General features: G+C 41.9%; 1 protein-coding gene across 8 annotated transcripts in view; it reads right to left on the bottom strand.

Moving 5' to 3' along the window:
- phldb1a (pleckstrin homology-like domain, family B, member 1a) overlaps positions 1–21,534 on the bottom strand; it is a 34,637-nt gene that overhangs the window by 11,711 nt on the left and 1,392 nt on the right. For 2 of the 8 annotated variants that reach the window (XM_040150067.1, XM_040150072.1), the window contains exons 1-15: positions 16,177–16,878; positions 14,009–14,107; positions 13,175–13,298; positions 12,027–12,197; positions 10,472–10,597; positions 7,972–9,083; positions 3,749–3,985; positions 3,508–3,639; positions 3,166–3,303; positions 2,417–2,545; positions 1,465–1,620; positions 1,243–1,353; positions 1,025–1,114; positions 768–899; positions 169–291 (exon numbers count right to left, since the gene is read on the bottom strand). In XM_040150067.1, coding sequence (XP_040006001.1) covers positions 169–291; positions 768–899; positions 1,025–1,114; positions 1,243–1,353; positions 1,465–1,620; positions 2,417–2,545; positions 3,166–3,303; positions 3,508–3,639; positions 3,749–3,985; positions 7,972–9,083; positions 10,472–10,597; positions 12,027–12,197; positions 13,175–13,298; positions 14,009–14,107; positions 16,177–16,179 — 2,883 coding nt within the window. In that variant the 5' untranslated portion in view covers positions 16,180–16,878. Of the gene's footprint in view, positions 1–168; positions 292–767; positions 900–1,024; positions 1,115–1,242; positions 1,354–1,464; positions 1,621–2,416; positions 2,546–3,165; positions 3,304–3,507; positions 3,640–3,748; positions 3,986–7,971; positions 9,084–10,471; positions 10,598–11,261; positions 11,570–12,026; positions 12,198–13,174; positions 13,299–14,008; positions 14,108–14,727; positions 14,746–16,176; positions 16,879–21,534 lie in introns of those variants that run through there. The other 6 variants (XM_040150068.1, XM_040150069.1, XM_040150071.1 and 3 more) reach the window with 6 other exon arrangements.

Here is a 21,534-nt window from a genome sequence, read left to right as displayed (position 1 = left end):
GACAAGCATACATTTACAGAACAGGGAGAGAGCAGAAATTGGAAAAGAATGTTGAGAAGCTGAATCTAAAAGAAACATACTTTGAGATAACACTGATTTACTTTGGGGGGTTCAGCATTTAGTACACAGACAAGTCAGAGTATGGCAGAGGGCAGGCAGGGCATCTACCTCACATGGCAGAGCTGGAGCTACAGCGAGGGAGAGGCAGTGGAGAGCAGCAGGGGAAGAAGATTGAGGCTGCGTAGAAGCACCTCCATACATCTTATAGACATCAGACAGCCTGAGGTACTCCTGCATCAACAGCCAAGACACAGGGATGAGAAGGCTAAAAGATGACAATAGTCAACACTTAGAAAAGTCACGCAAAGATTCACAAAGCAAACATGAGGACATCACAACTCATTTGGCCTCTAACTTTGAAATAAATAGAGATAGCAGTCACTTTACAGTTTAATCTTCATCAGTCATCTTCCAAGTTTTTTTTAGATCACCCAGCTTATGTTGTTAGTTTATGTCATAACAATTCTCCTCAAAATGCTTCAGTTCTAAAGGGTTTAACCACTAATTTGGAGAATGTACAAACCTCAAACAAACATAATATCTAGAGAAAGGCAGACACTCGACCTACTAACATACACACTGCAAGCCTGCTATTGTTTGTCAGTATTCGCTAAGACACCATCATGCCCAATTTATTGCCTAAACTGCAGCACAGGCATTTAGGATTTGTTAGGTTTTGTTTCAAAGAGGGTTTTGTTGAGATTTACCTCTTGTAGCCTAACAGGATAGAGTTCAGGGGAGGGGATGTGAGAGGAGGAGAAGGAGGCAGAGGAGGGACAGGGGCTATCAGGAGGATCGTCCACATAAACAAGGTCAGGTTCGCTGATGTGAAGCAGTTCCTGTTTAAAAAGTTAGTCTAAGTTTTATTTTTATTTTTTAAATCCACTTTTGCAGTAATTTTCCCTCCGGCTTAGAAACCACAGGTGGTTGTGATATCATGTCTCACATGTTCCTGCCTGCTCACCTCTTTCATGTTGCTGTTGGGCTTGGGGAAATTTCTCTCGCCTGTCAAGGTGTGGTACCTCTTCTCCAGCGCACACAACCGGTCTTGCTCCTAGGAGGCAGAATCAGCATGGATATACAGGTGCTTTCCCATTCAGTCACACCTACCAGCATGTCTTGCATCACTATTATTAATTAAAAACAATGCAGGTAAGACGAGGTTCATTATGAGAGGTTAACCTTGTGTAACAGCTGCAGAGCCACTGTCCTGTCTTTAGCCATCCTCTCACAGTCTTGAGCTGCCTGTAACCCCAGCTGCTTCACCTGAGCTTCCAGAGCGGACATCTTCTCCTGAGAATCAATATACCCAGGTTCTTGAAGTCACACTGACATATAATCTCATGTTGGTGATCATATTTTACACACACATATATGTGTTTTCTGTGATACATGTATTCCCACCTTTCTCTTGGCCAAGCTGCACTGATACTCGGCTCGCTCTTGGAGAAGCTGCGAGCTCTGAGTCTCCTTCTTCTCCTCCAAACTGCTCTCCTCCTCCAGCTGGCAGAACTCCAGCTCCTCAAACTGCTTGGTCCCTGACTCCAGAGCTTCAGCTTTCTGTCCACATACAGATATACATACACTGTATGAAATTACTGAAACAGAGTTATTGAAGGATAAGGTTGGAAATATTCTATATTTTTCTGATTGTCAACAAAGCTCGTGAAAAGACAAATACCAACAAAGAATGGATCCGACTTACTACCACTGTCTGTGTTTGCAGACCCTGATATAACTAATTCTTGAATGCCAACCCCCACTGTTATCCCCAAAAAATATTAAAACAATATCACCAAGAGATGCAAGTGATGGTTCCTACTGACAGGCTGGAGAGGTCGTAAAATATTTAGAGATGATGATGAATGATGAAATAGCAAACATTTCATACCATCAGATCTGACAATGCCTAAAAGCATTAAGGTGGCGTAGGTGACCTGAATCATTCATAGTCAATTTTCAAATGCAAGAGGCATGCAAACTTTTAGAGCAAAGCTGTTAATGACATTATTAATTAATACTAATTGCAGCTGACAGTGTCAAGCATCCAGAATGAGGGAACAGCAGCAATTAAGCAGCAGTCTAAAATTACTACTGGAGTAGCAAAAGCGTTGCCTAATGTATAGTCACACTTGTAAATGGCATTAGCATCATAAACCTTACGCATTTAAGTAATGAAGGGCCACAGCAGAAAAGAGGAAATGCACAGTCTGCAGATTTATGAGTAGCTCTGAGTGCTTCAAAACAGAGTCATTGTTATGTCTGTGGCTGTTTCTGCGCAGATCATACAGTACTGTGGTATTTGGTATATTATAACTCACTGTTGCCAGCCAGTGGGCTGCGTGAGAACACTGACCCTGCTGAGCTGCTCCTGTAACTGTTCCCTTAGAGACAAGGGGCACTTATCAAACTGCCTCTTCAGCTCATTGTACTCATTCCTCTGCTTTTCCAGGACCTTCCGCTCAGCCGACACATTAGCCCTGCCCTAAAAAACACACGGAAACACACACACATACACACAATTGGGTCCGCATTCAGACACACATACACACACCACCCCAGGGAGAAACAAAAAAAAAATCACAGACAACTCAAATCCATGCAGCCAAGCTTTAAAGCTAAGACGCCAAGGCAGTTAAAGTATTAGAGGTTAGGTTGGCAGGAGTGTTAGAGGTGACAAGCGTTACACATTTGATCACATCAAAACAGGAGAAAAATAAAAAGGTGCAAGGTGCAAGTCTGCATCAACATTTTAGTGTTGGTCACATCCAGCTGAAAGCCCAACACATGTGAGCAAGATTTCAGCTGTTGCTGTTTTTGTCTTTTTAACACAACAACTGTTGGACGCTGCAGAGCGAAGACACTTTGTGCTTTGTGTTTTAGGACAGACGTCTACTAAATAAGCAGTGTAAGTCAGTTGAGATATCACAAAACAGACACTGTATATCTAGATTGTTTGCACATTCGGGAAGGAGTGAGTTTTTATATATTCAAACACAGATGTTGAAGGACATGTCCAACATTCACGTGCAAACTGCAAGACCAGTGACTTTTAGTGAACTGACAGGATTTACAGCATCACTTTCTCTTGTCTTGGGTTCCCACCTTGTCCTTCTCTTTCAGGATGGCATTGTCCAGCTGGCTGAGTTTGAGCTGCAGCTGAGAGATGATTTCATTTTCAGCCTCCACCTGCTCCTGCTCTGCCCGCCTCTCTGCCTGCAGCAGGGCTTGCTCCATCTCCGCCTACAGACAAATAATGGAGTCAGAGTCTGCAAACCAGCAAGTACTGTCAAGCTAAATACATACCTGAGGGCGAATCAGCTTCCATACCTCTCACTAAAAGGGTGAGCTGACCTAAGAGCTGATCTTTAATTTTCATCAACAGTCTGTAGTATGTACGCGTGTGTGTGTGTGTGTGTGTGTGTGTGTGCCTGAGTGGGTGCTGACCTCCTGTTTGGTCTCTTGTAGCTGCTGCTCCAGTTCACTGACTCTGTGCTTCAAGTCCTCAACCCTGACCAAGACCCTGCTCCTCTCCTCCTCCAGGTAGACCTGCTCCTGACTGGCTAACAGCTCTTCACACTGACGGGAGATTTAAGATTAAAACTTTTTGTCAGATTCCTTGTCAGAGAAAAACACAAATAATGTAATTCTCTCCACACGCGCATGTATGCACGCATATGGTTATTACCTCTTGATGTGTGCTCTCTGTGCTGCTGGACTCCTCTCTCTGGGTTTCCTCATCATTCTCTCTCATCCTCACGGGTCTGTCTACTCGCTGAAGGGACATCCCCCGTCCCGTGTCAGAGCAGGTTCCTGCAGCGCCCCCCAGCAGCCCGCTTGTCACCACCTCAGCCAGCTCCACAGCACTGTCCTCATGATTATACCCTGCACACAGATTGAGGATGGTCTCCAGCCTCTGTCGCTCCTATAGAAGATGTGAGACGTAAGCGTGCTGTCCTACATCATTGATCATATTGCAAATAAGCTTCAAATGTCTTCGTGTTACATTGTCCCACTTAGGCAGCTGTCCCTCAGCCACTGGCATGGGACAACTGTAACCTGATAGCAGGAGGGTCGAAGCTGATGTAGTTTGTCTCTCAGGAGGGGGGTTCATAGTAAAACCTGTCAGAGCTTGAGTTGTTTATGAACAAAGGATCTGAAAGTCTGTGATAAGTGTGAGAGGAAGAAATGTAAGAGAACGGCAAATTTTGGTCGCTGGCTGTAGAGTATTTCAGATTACACTACACCAGTTGTTATTCTGAGCAAAGATACTTTAAATGTTCATCTTTTTTAGATTCTTGTTTCTTCCCTGTGCCATTCTGTTGTCTCTCATCACTGCAGACAATGGGATGCATGCTTTAATCTTCCAAAATAACAGTGCAGAATATGTAATCATCATTCCAATCTGACAGTAATTAGGAATCTGGCACAACTGGGAACAATGGTGCCTAGTGTGCTTCATGTTGTTTCAAGAACCATCAGCCCACTTTTGTCTGGTATTTAAATTATTCAGGCTGTTCATGTAACCACACCAACTCTGTCATGAGCATTTAATTTAACTGCAACTTTGACTGCACTTTAACCATAATTATCTGAACTTCAGAGTTGTAAACCGACAGGTTAACTACAATATAGGCATAAAGATAGGACAATACAGCTACAGTGATCGAAACATTTTGATTTAAGAGTGTAACATTTAAAATTGAAAGCTTTCTAACAGTGAGTAAGATGAGAAGACTGATACCACCCTTACGGTTGTCCATTGTTGATTCAGTGGCGTCTTCTGACTCAGTTTTACCCTGTGTTGGCAGTAGGAGGACGTTTGGTTCACCTCCCTCCTCTTTCTCTTTCTTAATGGCTTGGGCTTGACTTAGAGACTATCAGTTAATTACTGTTTAAATGACACGATACTGAGGATTTTTCAATACCTTAATGCTAATTCGTCCATATTAGTGAAAATGTATTATGGAAAAAATTACACAAAATTGGTCTCATGCAGCACACTTGTTTTGATTTCCGAAGTGTAATTCATTTATTTTACATCAATATTTTGTCAGAAAATAATGGTAGTTTTATCAATAGCTTCCATGTAATGTGACCCAGTGACTCCAAATCAAAACTGCAAATGATTTCTCCGCTGGATAAATAAGACTCACCTCTTCATACAGGATTTTAGTGCTTGTTTTATTTCAGTATAATAAATTGTCATAATTAGCTTCAGAGAGCACTGCGTTATGTTAGCTTTGGAGGTTTCCCAAAATGTTAAACTTTTGCTTCATCTACAAAACGCAAATTGCATTGGGTTTAACAACATGCAACACTTAAATAACCTCTCGAACATTTTCACATTGCAAATGCTGCAGTTAGAAAATAGAAATATTTGGACACTGGATTGCAAACCAGCAGTTTGGCCTCTTCTCAGTGGAACTGATGCTAAAATTAACTTTTCTATTACATCGCTTCTGCTCTAGATATGCCCTTTACTTATGCTGAGAGAAAAGGGCAGCATGGGTTTTTTAAAGTGCAGCAATATCCATGTGTGTAGGTTGGGTTCAATAAAGTGAGATTAAAAAAAAAATCCTGCAGAGCTGTGCCAAGTGTGACAAGAGAACAGTGTGCCAAATATAGAGCATTCGTTTCACTGAAAGGAAATCCTCTCTTTGTCTCTCTCATCTATAGGTCTACAATTTATCATTTGTGTGTGCTTCTTTCAAGGCTGCAAAACCAACACATCAAGAACATAGTCCAGGACCCCAAACATGGTTCACCACATGCCAGCTGGGCTGTCAATACATTTTTTTTAAATTTTTTTTTTTTTTTTTTTGGGGTGGGGGGGCGGGTATGCACCATTTAAACATAAATGCAACAGAAATAACAGGAGTCTTAGAGGTGCCTTGATAAAATGGAGCTTCGAGACTAATAACGAAAGGCCCATCTTAAAGGAATAGTCTCTACATACATATCTATTTATATCTCTTGGTTCTAACTTTATACTTAACGGACAGAGTAGTATAAATCTTCTCATTTTACTCTTTGCGAAAAGTGAATTAATGTGGTCACTGACTATTTATTGTGTCATTAAATTTTTTTTTTCATACAGGAGTTATCTAGGCATACATTCAGCATGTGTATGTCCTAGTGTATGCAGCAGTGCACATATTTTACTGTATATATACAAGCAATAAACAATCTTATCATCATTTTGTATTTACCAAGTGCAGGCCACATAGCACATCATAGCTGGAAATTACTGAAAAACCTGAATACCTCAGCCAATACTGATGACATTTAAAATTTTCAGCTTACTGCTGTATAATTGTACCTTTTTCGTATGTTTTCTTGTTTGGCTAACGGGGTGGTGGTTTGACACTGATCATTTTTAGCTGTCCATTGGGCAGCATTGGATGTCTACCACCACATGAATGCATCATAATATAAATTCCTACAAAACGGAAATTGTGCGATGGAGGAAATACCAAATATAACATAACTAATAAAATCTAATCAAAAAATCTTTAGGTGAAGAAATATTTGTCCTTTATCAATTTTTGTATTTGCAGAGGTAATGGCTTACTGTACATTGTCTACACGTGGACATACTGGATGACTCAGCAGTGTAGAGTCTGACACAAACATCGAAGCCCTATCAGCCCAGCTCAGGCACACGTCGTCAGTAACACTATTACTTCTTACCAGAAACCCTTTGGTTCCTGAAATAGTCTGTAGACATGGAGAGCCAGGAATGACCCCCCCCCCCCGGTCCCTTCAGCTGTCAGTATAGCGGAAGCCTGGGGTTGGGGCTGAGAATGGTGGGGTGTGGATTGAGGATGGATAACAAGTATGCAGTCTAGGATCTAGTGTGGGTATGAATTAGAAAGAGGCCTCAGTCAAGCGGTGGCAGCTTTGAAAGTAAATGCCATGCGTCCTTTTCATAAATGTAGTGTTGAGCAATAAGCAGCCACGCCGTCTGCTCTGGACCTTAAGACTTGAGGAAGAATGTTCACCCCATGTCACCCGGGCCACATGCGCTTACGATGCCAGTAATGCTCTGGGGAGAAGAGCTCGTGGCTCTATGCCAGGAGATTTGGACAAGATATCTGAATGCAGACATGGTGTCTGCCATGCAAGCAGTCTCAGCGCCCTCTCCACTCAACTGTTTTTGTGTCCTTTAAAACCATAGTGTTTGTCTGTCTTCATCAATTGTCCTGTGTTGTTTTTAATGCTGCTGACAATAAGGTTCCTGACTAATTAGTGAACTAACTAAATTAATTTACTAATTAAATTAAAAATGAAATTCCCTGAAACACCTGCAATAATCAGTATTTTTTGAAAAACAAAAACGGAAGTCTACAGCTTGTCGTTTGTATACTTATCTTTACAATTAAACAAAATATATGTGTTAATCAGTGAGCTTTAGAGGTTCTGGTAGGCAGATTTTGTTACCTTCGGACAGGGCCAGGCTAGCTGTTTCCCCCTGCTTTCCACCACCAATTGCCTGATGAACATAATTCGGTAGCTAGCAGGATAAAGACCAAGATATTTTTCTCAGAAGTCCACGGAAACCCAAACAGACCTATAAGCTCTGCTGGATGTTTAAATAAAAAATGTTTAAAAAGACATTTTTGCTAACAGTTTATATGCCCGGATACAGCTGTGGCTATGTACCTTTAAGCTTGTTTTGATGTTTTTCCTCCCAATCAGCCAGAAGTTGATTATTGGAGATTTGAAGTATATACACATTCCACTCATACACAGGCCATAGGATAAACAAACACTCATAGAAGACAAACCAGAGTAGCAGATGTTTTCTTTACAACTTCCTGAGCGAAGTTCACATCAGCATCCATATTTGGACTGGACCTATCATATGTGATCTACTATGAAGTCATACGTAAAAGGCTGATCACTTACCAGTTTCTCCATTTCCTGCTCACGCAGCCTCTCCTCTCTCTGCCAGCGATGGTATTCCAGCAACTCGTCCTCATTGTCACTGATCTCAGAGATGCTGTTCTTGCGTTCCCGGGTATACGGTTTCATAAGACTCTGTTCCTTGCTGGAGGATCCTGTCACAGTCACACAGGAGGTTTTTCTTTGGCTACGAGGGCTAGTAAGAGGAGACGTACCAGACAAAGAACCCAGACCTGACATGATGGCACTTCCTGGGCCAGGCCTTAACTGCCTGCTTCCAGGCTCCTTCTCCAGCCCAGAGAGTGGTGATGGACTCTGGGCATACAGTGCCCTCATGGCTTCTGCTTTTGTTGTGAGTTTGCGGTGGCCCTGTGGGCTCTCGGGGACAGGTTTAGCAGGGAAGCCTTGTGAGGCGATGGAGGAAGTCAAGCCCTGCGATCCTGGAGTCCCTCTGCGGGACATGTAAGGGCTGAGAGGAGGAAGTTCTCTCAGGCTGGTCGGCCCAGTTGGCTCCGGAGTCCTGAGCCTTTGAGGGACGTCTACATGGGAGAGATACTGACCCTGCTCTCGCATGGGGCTGGGGGATCTCTTCTGTAGGGAGGAACCTCTTACTCGAGGGCTGGAAGGAGCCGTTGGGGAAAATTTGACAGACGATGATTTGTGAGTTAGGCTAGAGTTTTCTGTGTCCTGTCCTGACCCCGTGCTAGGCACTGTAGGGCTTGACCTTACATTGCTAAGAAACTTTGAGCTCTCTTGGGTCCTTTGAACACCAGTAGCACTGCTTGAGGCAAGAGACAATGAGGTCCGTGGATTGGGTACGGGATTGTGGTTGGTATGAGTGGACCGGGCAGGTACTGGAGGGGTTTTGTCGCCAAGGTTCAGGCCCCTAGAGCTGCTGCTGCTGTTTTCATAAATGGAGTCTTCTGTCGTGGAGCTGTTTCTTCCATTGAGCATGTTTGGAAGAGAGGGCTGAGGAACAGGCTGTTTACCAGATCCTGATGATGGTGAGACCTTCAGGACCAAGGAGTCCTGGAGGTCCTTTGTAATGTTGTTGATTTTGGAGTCGCCGTTGCTTGAAAAAGACTGTTGATTCCCGTTAAGGACACTATGAGAGTCTGTAGAAGGGAGAGAAACACTTGTGTATGAGCATTCCCGTTGAATAAATAAGGAGGTCAAGCACACTTAAAAAGACAGCTGTAAAAACACGCATAAACAAACACACATAAACAAACACAGGGGGAAGGATCTGTCCTTCCCACTTTGTGTGTCATCTTTGTCCTTTTGACATCCACCACTCCTCGGGTCAGTGCTGTAGGACAAAGAGGGTCGACCATAAAAGGAAAAATACACATGCCCGAACATATTGTTGCTCACACACATTCACACACAGTGTCCTGAAAGCCAACTTTAAATAGCGATAATTGTCTCGGAGCCGATGCTGTCTTGTATGAACCAAAACTGGCGATTGGGATGCTGTGATCCTCGCTTGTGTTGTAATCCTACAGGGATCTGGAGCTGCTAAATATAAAAGCTGCAGCCGTGTACCTCATTCAGAGCAGATGAAATCAGGGCCTGGTCAGGAAAGAGTGGGTCATACACACTAGGCAGGGTGTGGTGGCTCTTACTCTACTGTTCAGGCACTGACAGCCAAACCAGTAAGGTCAGAAGAGAATGGCTTCTAAATATCATCGACAGCACAAGGAAACAGTTACCACTATTATATAACATCATATAAATATAACTGTAGGAAAGAAGAAATGATCCAAAAACTGGTGGCAAAGATTATAACAGTCCTTGTCACAATAGGGTCACACACTGAGCAAAATCCCCCAATTTAAATGAACTAGATCACAATGTAGGCCACAGATAATTAGTTTTGAACAAGCTATTTCTACATCCAGTCAAGGATAATAATAACCAGCATAAAATTCAAACTTCAACAAAAGATTGAGCTGAATGATATGGAAAACAAGAGCTGGCAAACCTCGTGTCAGATTTGAGAAGCACAAAACAAGTCATTCAGGTCTGAGTTTTGAGTCAAATAATCTAACCAATCAAGTGTTTACGGTCATCTTTCATCATGTTTACTCTATGTCATCTCAATAACCATTAATGAGGACATAAGCCTTGAAACATGCATATTTTAAACAACTGTTCATATAGAGTTTGATCACATATGTCATCCTACCCAAAGAACAAAGCCTCACAATTCTCTTCAGCTGAACTACACGAAATTTTACAATCTCTGTTTAGCATTAGTGGGAACTCACGCAACTTTTTTAATTTTTGCAAGAAGGTAGAAAAAACCCAAAGTGATTGTAACACTTAGTTTGACTATCAGCCCAAAGCATTTGCTCTGCCCAGAATAGCTGCTGAGGAAACTGTGCAACCTTCATACAGACAGTTGTCAGTGACCAGCTTATTTCTGGATCACAGGAATTGTTCAGTCTGGATTTAGATGCTGCTTTATCGTATTGTATAAATATCAAAGAAGGGTTTTTACCTTTAGGAAGAGTTTTTGTGGTGCTTAGTCCTTGGCTTCCTCCAGGCAGCATGCTCTTCATCCTCAGTGCCTCCTCTGGATGGTTGAAGCGAAAAAAGGCCGAATGACCAAAACATAGCATGCACCCTGCCAGGAGAGAAGACCATGTGGGTAGAAAGTTATATGGGTCAGTTATGTAGTGGTTATCATTTTCAGAGAGACAGAATATTCACACCACCATGAATGTACTGCTACAAAAACTGATTGTTGATTGTCCAGTGTATTTTTTTTCCATACACAAGCTCTAACCTCAAACATTCAACTAATTCCAATTAGAAATTGACGCAAATTCATCCTTACAATGGCTTAACAAATTAATGTCTGTAATGACTGTGGTCAGTTTGTTTTTTTTTATAGTATAAGTGCTGTGTGTATGCAAACAATGTCATGATACTGTCCTGCTTACTATTGAACAACTGCGTTCAACAGGCAATAGAATAGGAAGTTTAAGTGTTAGGACCAATTCTTCTCTGAGATTTATTTTTAACACATCTTAACATTTCACATTCAGTCTGACATGTGGTAAAATAAGGAGATCCAAGAGTGAATCCCAAAGTCTGACACAGACGTGGCAAAGAGCTTAACATACAGTATCTGCTAACGTTGGTAACTGGAGTCAGTTAGAGACCTTGCAACTTACGAGCGACCCTCTTGTTTGGTTATTTGTGACGACAGTGTATTCATCCTCCTGCGCAGTAGGTAGTGCGTTGACTGTTTAACTGACATAAGTTAGCTGACTAGTTGAACTCACATGTGGTTAACCAGTAAGTGAAATCAACTCCTTCCTCTTCCCCGCATTTCCGGTGGCTTTCAAGAATGCCTGATATATTTCCTGACAGTCACACGCTGCAGTTTTGTTTCCAGTTATGGATATTCCACAGGGAGTTAAGTGTTTATTTCCTCCTTCAAAGTAAAGTCAACATTGCTCCTTATGATATAAATGAGGCCGTTTCCTCCATCCCTGGGTTGTTTTATTCAGCATTTCATGATTGTCCTTTGAATGAAGCAAAGCCTGAAGTATTCTTGTTGAGCAGCTGCTGCCTCCTCATTCACTGCCTGATCACCCGGCTTCAAATGACATTCTGGTGTAGCCGCTGGCTTGGATCCCATGGAGAGGGGCCTGAGGGGGGCGGGACTGCTTTTTTTACGGCAAGTATGCATGTTACTGGAAGGACATGGGACTGTTTTGCTATTGCGAAGCTGGACTGTTTTTGTCCACTTTGCCTCCAATTTAGACACTCAGCAGAACCTAGTTTATCCTATAAAAGTTCTCTATTTGAATATTACAAATGCAGCGGCCATTTTAAGTTATTTGACAGTACATCCGTGTAAGTTTCTTAGAAGTAGACACAATATGCACTACTGTCCTATTCAATCACTAGTAATCATCTGGTTACATTTTGTTTGTTTTTATGGCAAATATTATGAAGTTATAGTTATTATGAAGATACAAGATAAATAAGCTTTAACTCAACAATCATATTACTGCAGTCATTTAAGTCCACAACTGTGCTACCTTGTGTCAGGTGATAGGGTTCGGAGATGGGAAGGCCATCTACAGAGCACTGGTTTCCACATGGGTACAAGGTGATAATGCCTGCCTGGTTTTCAATGTAGCAATGCTGTGCTGCGACGCCGGGGCCCTGCAGGGGGATATCTGTCCCCTCACTGCCCAGTGTGGTTCTCCCTGCAACAAGAGAATACATTTTCTCAGTATCAGTTACTGGACATCCATATGGACTTGTGAATACTTTTGTGAAGTATTCTTAGGTTGAGGTTGAAAGCTGGGGGCTCAGAGGTCAAGGGCACTGGGGCAGAATCAAAAATGGAGTTAGGTGTTACTCTCAAGAGACGTCCTTAGCCTGGGAGATGACAGGCTTCTTGTCAGAAGGAATTAATATAACCATCTACTATTTACTGTGTTGTAATTTGACTATCAGTTATATTCCATCACTGGCTAAGTGCAAGACATATAACTCAACACAAAAATATCACAGATATCACAGATGATATCCAGAAGGCTTTTTTCTTTGTCACACCCTCTCCTCTCTTTTCCTCTGTGGTGTCTAGGACCAGTGTGAGACAAATGATGCAAGAAAATCACAGACCATGGTGCAATTGCAACAAAGTATGAGAAACAACAAGATGGTTAGAAGGTAATATGTCAGCAGTTTTTGTCAATTCATCATGTGGCTTGTTGCACCACTTACTTATTAAGAACCACTGACTTATTTTGAATAATGTGCTTATGAAAGTGTCTATACTTCTCATGTTGATAACAATAACATAGATTACGGATCCTACAGTCAGTACAGAGATGCCTGAGCTGAAAGGGAGGTTAAAACCATGTGGAGTTTTCTGATCTTGCAGGATCTCCCAAAGTTATGGCCAACTTAAAAAAGTAAAGATGGAGCATTTAATAAGCTGTTAGTGAGGTTTCAGAGGTCCCATTCAACAAGCACATGATGATATCGATAAAGTAAGTACTGCATAACTTTTGCATTTTAGTGAGACTTGATATCAGTTTAAATTAGTACTCTGTGAAAAGCAAAAGGTAAATTTCCATTTTGATGAGGCCAGTACTTTTTTATACCCACTCATCCTCCCGGCACACAATCATACACTCAAAGCCACGGACAGACATACACACAAGCAGGTCTTCACCTTCCAGCAGTGGTAGCAAAGTGATGGCTGTACTCAGACGTCCACTTCCCAAACTAACCAGGTGGGGGCGCTCTGCCTGGACTTTCAGGGACTTGCCTGTCTCAATCAGGTCTAAAGGGGTGCTCTGTAAAAACAAAATCGATTGAAAGACATCATTACATTATCCTGAAAACATACACATCCTGAAAGTGATATACAGTAGATTAGATTTCCCACATTAGTATTTTATGGGATGCTACCAGTGAAAATTAGATGCCTGAACAGCTAAACAACAAAACGTAAATATTAATCTGTTCAAGTAAGAATTCCAGTGTATGTACTCGATTCAAATTGTACTACAGGCCTTAATCCTGAAATCTGTCTCTTTTTTACAGTTGATTAAGACACACTATTATAAATGTTAATCTGAAGATGCAACATTGGCACAAAGACACTAGTTTTGAAACTATCAAGACCAGAATCTTTTACTAAAGCAGTATGTGAGATTGCATTAGTAAATACAGTGGCTTTCACATGGTCAGTTATATCATCAGATCATCATGCAACACTTGTTACATTTAAAAGATGTAGAATTAACATATACTGTGAATATATTTAAAAGGGGAAAAAAAGGTAGACATGCCCATTCTTACAACAAGCAGTGCCTGCCAGATTCATCTGATTTGTTTGGAAGCTGGTTAAAATATTACTTCTTAAATTCTTTAAACAATCTTACATTCTTACAAGCTGACACACCACAGATGGTACTAAAAATCAAGCCAGTTACACTTGATTTAACATCCCACTTGTTTCAGCTTTAAATAGACACTGGTCCTGAAGTAAGAACTGACTCACCTGTAAGACCTGGTGCATCTGTCGCCCCTTTTCCACTTTATTCCTGCTCATGCGGTCCATGTCGGCTGGACTGTCAGAATTATCTGACACGTGTAGATCCTGAAGCAAATACACACATACAAGGAGATAGAGAGAGAGAGAGAGAGAGAAGAGCAGGGGATGAATGGGAGCGTTGGGAATACTGCTACTACAGTTGTACTACAATGGGAACAGTGCTTTCCTTAGAAACCCTTCTGGCCCAGTTATAAGCCCATGTGACCAAACAATTATACTGGGTAATTGTCTCTCCAGAACTAGCCAGACAAAACGATCCATCAAGAAAGATGGCATTGACCAAAGAGAGATTATTGTCTCCATGTTAGAGAATGAGCACAGGCAGGTATTTGACAAAAAGAGTGGCAATAGCAGCCTGATCTTATGTGAACATCATAATATTGTGCTTTTGAGATGTAGCAAAAGGTGTGAATGAGCTCTGCAGGTGCCTCACACATCAGGGGTCAGATCACTGCTTCCTCTGACCATGATGAGTCACTGTGGCTCACTCACAGATCTTACAAACACACACACACACACTCCATGTTTGCAGACAGATGCTGGAGATTAGATGCAGCTGTCTGCTCATCGTGCTCACATCAAACGAGAGGGAAACAACAATCCACCAGGACCAGACATTCTCAAACAATCGCACAACAGACACATAAGCGGTCCAGATGACTCACCATATTTTTCTGCTGAAAGCTGGTATCCATGTCTTTCACTATCACCCACATGAGTTGCTTGTCCTGGCAACAATTTAATACATCTTAGCGTACCAAGCAAAACTGAAACAGACAATCTCCTACTATCTAGTGTCAACAAGATACAATGAAACAACTGGGAAATTTAAATTATGTCATATTCTGACATGTAAATTTCGGAGGAGATCTCCAGATATCATAAACAGATGGCTGACAAATTAAGGAAATAACCAACATAAAGTGTCTCAGTGAGGTGTTGGGCCACCTTGAGCCTCCAGAACAGCTTCAGTGGTTTTTTAGCACAGAGTCTCTGGAACTCTACTGGAGGGATGGAACACCATCAGTACTGTCTGTCTGTCAGTCCAAAGGTGTCCCAAAGATGTCAGTCCCATAGCTGTTCAATTGGGCTGAAATGTAGTGACTTTGAAGGCAATAGCATATGATTCAAATCATTTTCATACTCATCAAAGCATTCAGTGTCACCTCTTGTCCTGTGTTTCTCGTTTATTCTTTTTTTTCCTTCAATTTCTCACCAGTCAGTATGTCAGGAAATGACCAAATCAACCCATTCACACACAGACACATGACTGTTTCATCAAAAACAACTGCTTGAGCTCTTTGTCGCTCCATGCTGACATCACCGATCAGTTCAAATTCTTGAAAATAATAGCCAAAAGCCATCCACAGCTGTCACGCTCCAAGTTTAGCCCAGGCTGTTTAAGACAACAGAACGTTCAATCTGCATCTGATGTCAGTCCAGACAAGGTTGCCGGGTGAAACCACACATATCTGACAATCGCATCCAGTGTATGAGCCTCTGTGTGAGGACCCAGTGACACGGAGAACAGACCGTCCCCTCTGTTCAGCACTGACACTGGACCCCTCACGCCTCTGCTGTCAGCCCACTGGCTGTCAACACAGGCCCTCTTTCAGCCACGCACACAGACACAGGACAGGAGAGCGGGCAGGGTAATCTGTCTCTCTCTGTCTCTGTCTGACTCACACAAACAGACACACACACACACACACACACACACACTCCCATGTGCACACATATGCTCCTGCTCCCGCAAGCCTCAGTGATTTAACGTACACACCCAGGCTGGGGAATAGTTTTAATGCTTGCAAATGCAGGGCCTTCCACTGTAACCTGTCATTATGGGGGCAGTTATGCCCTTCAGAGTTGCCATGAGCTTCTGAAAATAGACATCGCCAGCCACACAGTCTGGGCTGCTACTTTTAAAGAGAAATGACTTCTGCTGAGAACGTTGACAAAACACTGAAAAATGGACATTGAAAATATACATTTAAAATGATTAATGAAATGAAAGAGAGTGTTATTTTACAAAGGAAAACATAAAATTAGGCAGAAAAACACAACAGTGCTGGCCAACAGTTTTCTTACTTCTCTGACAGACGTGCAGTTCTTACCATTTCTCTCCTATTACAGAGTCCAGACAACAGCTAGATCCATGACTTTGTCTGAAGATTAATAATCCCCAGACCAGTATCCACATTATTGTTTATGTCTTGCTCCTAGCTTTTTTCATTCACCCACTGAGTTCCTCTGGTATTTCCCTCCTCCCAACCCCTTCTCCTCCCCATCCCGGTGCAGAGTTACATCCCTGACACCCAGCATCGGCACTGCCCTCCAAGACGTGGTCTTACTTCTGACTAAACGTCCTTTTTTTTTTTTTTTTTTTGACTTCCTTTCTCTTTTTTGGCAAATAAACCCACAAGTATAGCACTTCACTCTAACACTGAACTCCAGTTTAAAAGAGTTAAGAGAGGCACCGAGTCAAAGTTCAGATCCTCCTCAGAGTCCCTGAGATGTTGTCACTCCTACATCATTTTCCATTGATTGAAAGATCAGATGGACCACACCAGAGTATCAGAAAAAGGCTGGAAACCAAACCCTGCAATGCTGTGAGTCTCCTCAGCATTGTCTATTGGTAAAGCACGTGTTGTAGGAGTAGGAGATGGAAAAGACCTCCTGTCCCCTGAGTTCCTGCTCCAAGCTCCGTCCCACTGATGCAACAAAACTGGAAAGAGGGTATTTCCACCCTGGAAAACTGTTGAATAACAATGTATGATAATATGACTAAGCACAATGGATTATAATGTGTCCACTGTTCTTGACACATCAGTGATAATGGGATAGAGAAATACTGTGTTCCAGAGGAAGTGAGCGAACACGTGAGCCATCATTTGAGACGTCCCACAGGAACGATTTGGCTTAGAGACAGACAGAGAGAGAGAGAGTGAAAGACAGTGGGAGAAAGACTCCACTATTGATCTCTCAAGGCTTTTCCCATGGTCAGGAGCCAGAGCGGAGAGATGGAGGAAATGAAACAGATGATGAGTCACTAAGGAAAATAAAAACAAACAAACAGAGGCCGCTAAGTAACCACATGGACTTGAAGCACAGTCTGCAGAGACGGTTGATGTTCTGGGTCAGTCGCCCTCAGCAATGAGGGGGAGGTTACAGCTGAGGGGATGAAAATTGCTGAATGTCCTTTAATAGTGATTTCGAATGTAGTTTAGTCACTGTAGCCGTCTATCTAGCAAATGAGCCACTGTAGCAGATTAAAGGGATTATTAAAAACAAAGTCAGTCCTTATTTACTAATATAATGTAATTTGTAAAAAATATTTGGTAAATGGTATTAGCTCATTAGCTTTGACAGGTCATCAGATAATTAAAGATTGGAGTTTTACTGTTGTTGTTGTCGTGTCACATCTTATTTCATCAACTGGAGCGCGTGCATGAGCACAGCTTCAAAGTAAAAAAGTGTAAAAGGATGTTGCTTTTGAGTAGTCAGGCATAATTATTATAAAGATTGTGACTTATACAATTTTTAACACAGAGATTTGAAAAGATGTTGTTTAAAGAATTTTTACAACAAAAAGTCCAAGGCCAAATTGTATGGAGCCCTGAAACTGACCAAATGTTGTAAAAAGAAGAAAATTATAGTTGTATACATCATTCAGCTTTATATCTCTTTTTAAACTCCAATCTAATTATTTTACAAACAATTTGTGGAGCTACATATTTTTGTTGTCTGACCATTTACATTTTGTCCGTTTCGGAGCTCCATACAATACTACTTTTGACTGTTTGTGTTAATCTCTGTTAGTAATGTGCTCCAATTAAAAAGATAATTAATAAGCTTTCCTTGCACCTCAGTTTCACATTTTTGACTTGTCTGATAAACGTTTACGACAGTAAATGAAAGGAATTGGTCAAAAGTTACTAAAAACACAAATGCCTCAGCTTAATAACACCAGGTTTAATAAATAGATGATGTAATGTTTTTGCATTCAACAAGTTATGAGCACTGTGGGGGGATGATAATAAAGCTTTCTTTACATTTCAGTATTATTTTGTATCCATCTTTCCACTACTGGAAGATTTGCCAGCTGCAGCGTCAGTATGTGTATTTACTGATCACACCGATGTGAGGATTTCTTACAGACCCTGAAATACGTGTCTGGTGGGAGGTCCGGTTTGGTCAGCTTGTGTGCCCTGCACTCAGACACCGCTATACACTGTCTAAACTGACTTGTGGAGCACATGTATGCAGGCTCGTGCAGGATGTCTGGACATGATACAAGAGTAGACAGGTGAAAGAATGGATGAGAGCAAAAACACTGAAAGAGTCTCAGTCAGAGACTCAGGAGACTTAAAAAGAAACAGCCTGATTCATTCACCTGATGGATGTATGGGAGACTGAAGAGAACAAGTTATTTGATCACATTTCTACTTGTATGAATTCACACGACATGGTCCTCCTTGCCCTGTATTGAGTTGCTCAAGCAGCACTGCCTTCCAGGCCATGCACAAATCCTGTCTCTAACACTGACATTCCAAAATATCCCCTTTGCCCTAACCTTAACCTTAACTTAAACATAACCATTTGAGTGTTGGGGCTTGTTGTGTTGGTACACAGGCAGGGAGGAGTGCTGCATGAGAGGCTCAACTCAGGACAAGAAATACCCTCAGCCTGAAGGAGGAGGGATAAGAGTGATGCACAGTTGGTCTAGACAGATTCATATCATCTGCAGCACACACCCAGATAGTCACAGGGCACTGTGATATTAGACAGTTTGTCAATTCTGAAACATTGTCAAAATAAAAACAGGCCTCTTATACAGCAATAAATAAACAATATGTACACATGAATACCATTTGAATCTTCGGATTTGCCCTGCTGATATAACACCCACATTCTCATGTGGTGCAACAATCATCACGCGTTACAGCAAGTAATGCGAAGCCAAATGCTTCTCTGAAATGGCATGACCCCAGACAAACCAGAATGAGTAAAAAAAAAAAGAACAACAGGAAGCTGCTGATATTCCCAAAGCCTTTCCTTTGAGTCTCCCACCAAACAGATGTAGCGTTTCCTTTCAAAACATCTGTCCACTTGTCTCTCATAACTTATCAATACGTTCAAGACAATGCACATTAGAAGGGTGGGGCAGATATAACCACAATGCAAACAAGTCCTAATCATTAAGTATATTATAGCTGTTTTCCCCTGCCACACAGAAATGCATCGCATTGGAAGATTTCTGGCATTTTAAAGTTAAAAATATACTCACTCAGGCATGTGTGCACCTCCCACTCCAGTTGAGGGAAATACTTCATCAGCCTGTAATTCCACCAAAGTACATTACTAGACGCATGAGCCCCAAAGTCAGCCTGATCTCATAAACACGTACAAGTGTCCATTCACAGAGCCGGGCCGGGTTTGGTTCCTAATCTCTCTCTGAAACCCAGAGGAATTCCACCTGCTCCCACTGCTCTGTAATAGTTAACTTACTACTGGATGTGCTCAAAGACAATGATAAATGATTAAAACAATGATAATGAAAGTATGTAAACTCTCTCATACACAGTAGATAGTGAGTGAGAACTAACTGGGTCATACTGGGCTGAAAACCATGATCCTGCACTGCCACAATAGCCCCATTATCTCCTCTCACTCCGCAACACATTCACAGACCATCAGGCAAATATTTTTGTTTCTCATTACCCGAGCTGACTGGGAACATCTTGTCTGTCAGTCCAAAGATTTAAAAAAAAAAAAAAGAGATGAGGAATGTTCCCAACTCTCCATGAGAAAAGTCTCCCAGTTCTCTTCTCGATGATGGAAATATGCTGTCAGTTCTTCACTGCTATTGTGCAGTTGTGTTATTTTCAAAGTGAAACGTCCAGCATATCTACATACATCTTTCTGTCGGGGCCAGCCCTCCTCCTGGCCCTCTTTCTCCCCCCACTTATCATTCCTTTTTCCCCTTCATTTGACTTTACCCACTCCCTACCCTTATGTTGCTCTGTGATTCTCACGGGGCAGACAAAACATGGAAAAAATGTCATCAGGACGAGATCACTTCAGACTCATTACGGATTAGAGAGGGAAAGTCAACATTTGTCTGCACTTTGGCAAAAGCAACAAGTCAACAATTTCTGTGACTTTACATCTCTGCTTCCTGCATAAAATTACAAACATACTGTAAGACCACAGAAAAAGCCGAGCTAACCTGAGGAAAACCGAGTCTTTGTTTGCTTTGCTTGACGACAAACAGCTGAGAAGAGCGACGGCAGTAAATTCAGAGCCTTAGACAGGGTGCCAATCGGGAAATTATAGTTATCACAGCCAATGGACACTCAGGTTTTTCCTCTCAGGCTGGAATTTTTAGCTTGGCTGTTGGTGTTGGACACGTTGTCAAGGCCTGAGTAATTGGTTCAGCCTGTCCTGGGTTCGGCTCAAACTTATTGCATCATGCTGCTTTTGCCACTAATAAAACAGTCAAAGCAGACAGAAATATCTGCATGCTCTCCTCTGGCGGAAAGGTTATGGGGGACTTTATCTGCACATCTGAGATCTGATGAGTAAAAAAGTAATCTGCACCACAGCTGACATGAAATAACTACACCTTGTATGGATCCCTCACATAGAATTATCAAGTATGACTGCTGGAAGGCCTGATGGCTCCTCTAGATAGCTTTTTAAAAATTTTACTCTTTGACATAATGTTACTAATGATGATTCCAAGTCTTTCATTTCCAGCAGGAAACCTTTTCGACAATCTCTTCTTGGGAGTATGGCAAGATTGCATGAGTTGAACATCTGTTGGAACAATATGTGCAGTGAACTGTCTTCGATTGTTATTAAATGGAAACATACATGGGGCAAAAGCACAAATATCCCAGACTTTTCAGACATGAAACTCCTGACACCTGGTGGCAAAGTCAGTGAATTGCACTGCCACCATCATGACCACTCTGAGTGCTCTGACATGTTACATTTTCTGATGTGTTGTGTCTACTACATGCTATGATTGTGATATAAAATAAACTATATTTGTTCTATAATAAGGACATCCCTAAGGAAAAACTGTATCGAATCAGGTATTTTGCAGAAACAATGGATTCTTGCGATGAAGGGTGGATCTATCCGAAACCACCTCAGTATTGCTGTTCCACTGCCTTTTCCCAGCATGCTGAATCAGTAACATTTGCGACGCGTGGATGTGTATGGAGTCCAATCACAGAACCGTGTAGCTGCCTGGCAAGGTGTCAGAAGCCATTACTTTCTTTTATGCAACCTAGTGTGCAATACTGACATGTGGCTTGTATGGGGGACAGATTTTTCTTTTCAGCATAGGTTTTATTTGGCCAGCTGAGGTTTTGGGGTTTGTCCTCATCCTTGTATAATTAGACCACGTCCCTTTCAGACTGGACAAAACACTTTAACCTAAGTTTCTGTACAACACTAATTCA

This window comes from Xiphias gladius, chromosome 17 (genome assembly GCF_016859285.1).
Source record: "Xiphias gladius isolate SHS-SW01 ecotype Sanya breed wild chromosome 17, ASM1685928v1, whole genome shotgun sequence".
In the NCBI taxonomy this organism is placed as follows: domain Eukaryota; kingdom Metazoa; phylum Chordata; class Actinopteri; order Istiophoriformes; family Xiphiidae; genus Xiphias; species Xiphias gladius.
This window is presented reverse-complemented; position numbering and strand designations above follow the sequence as displayed.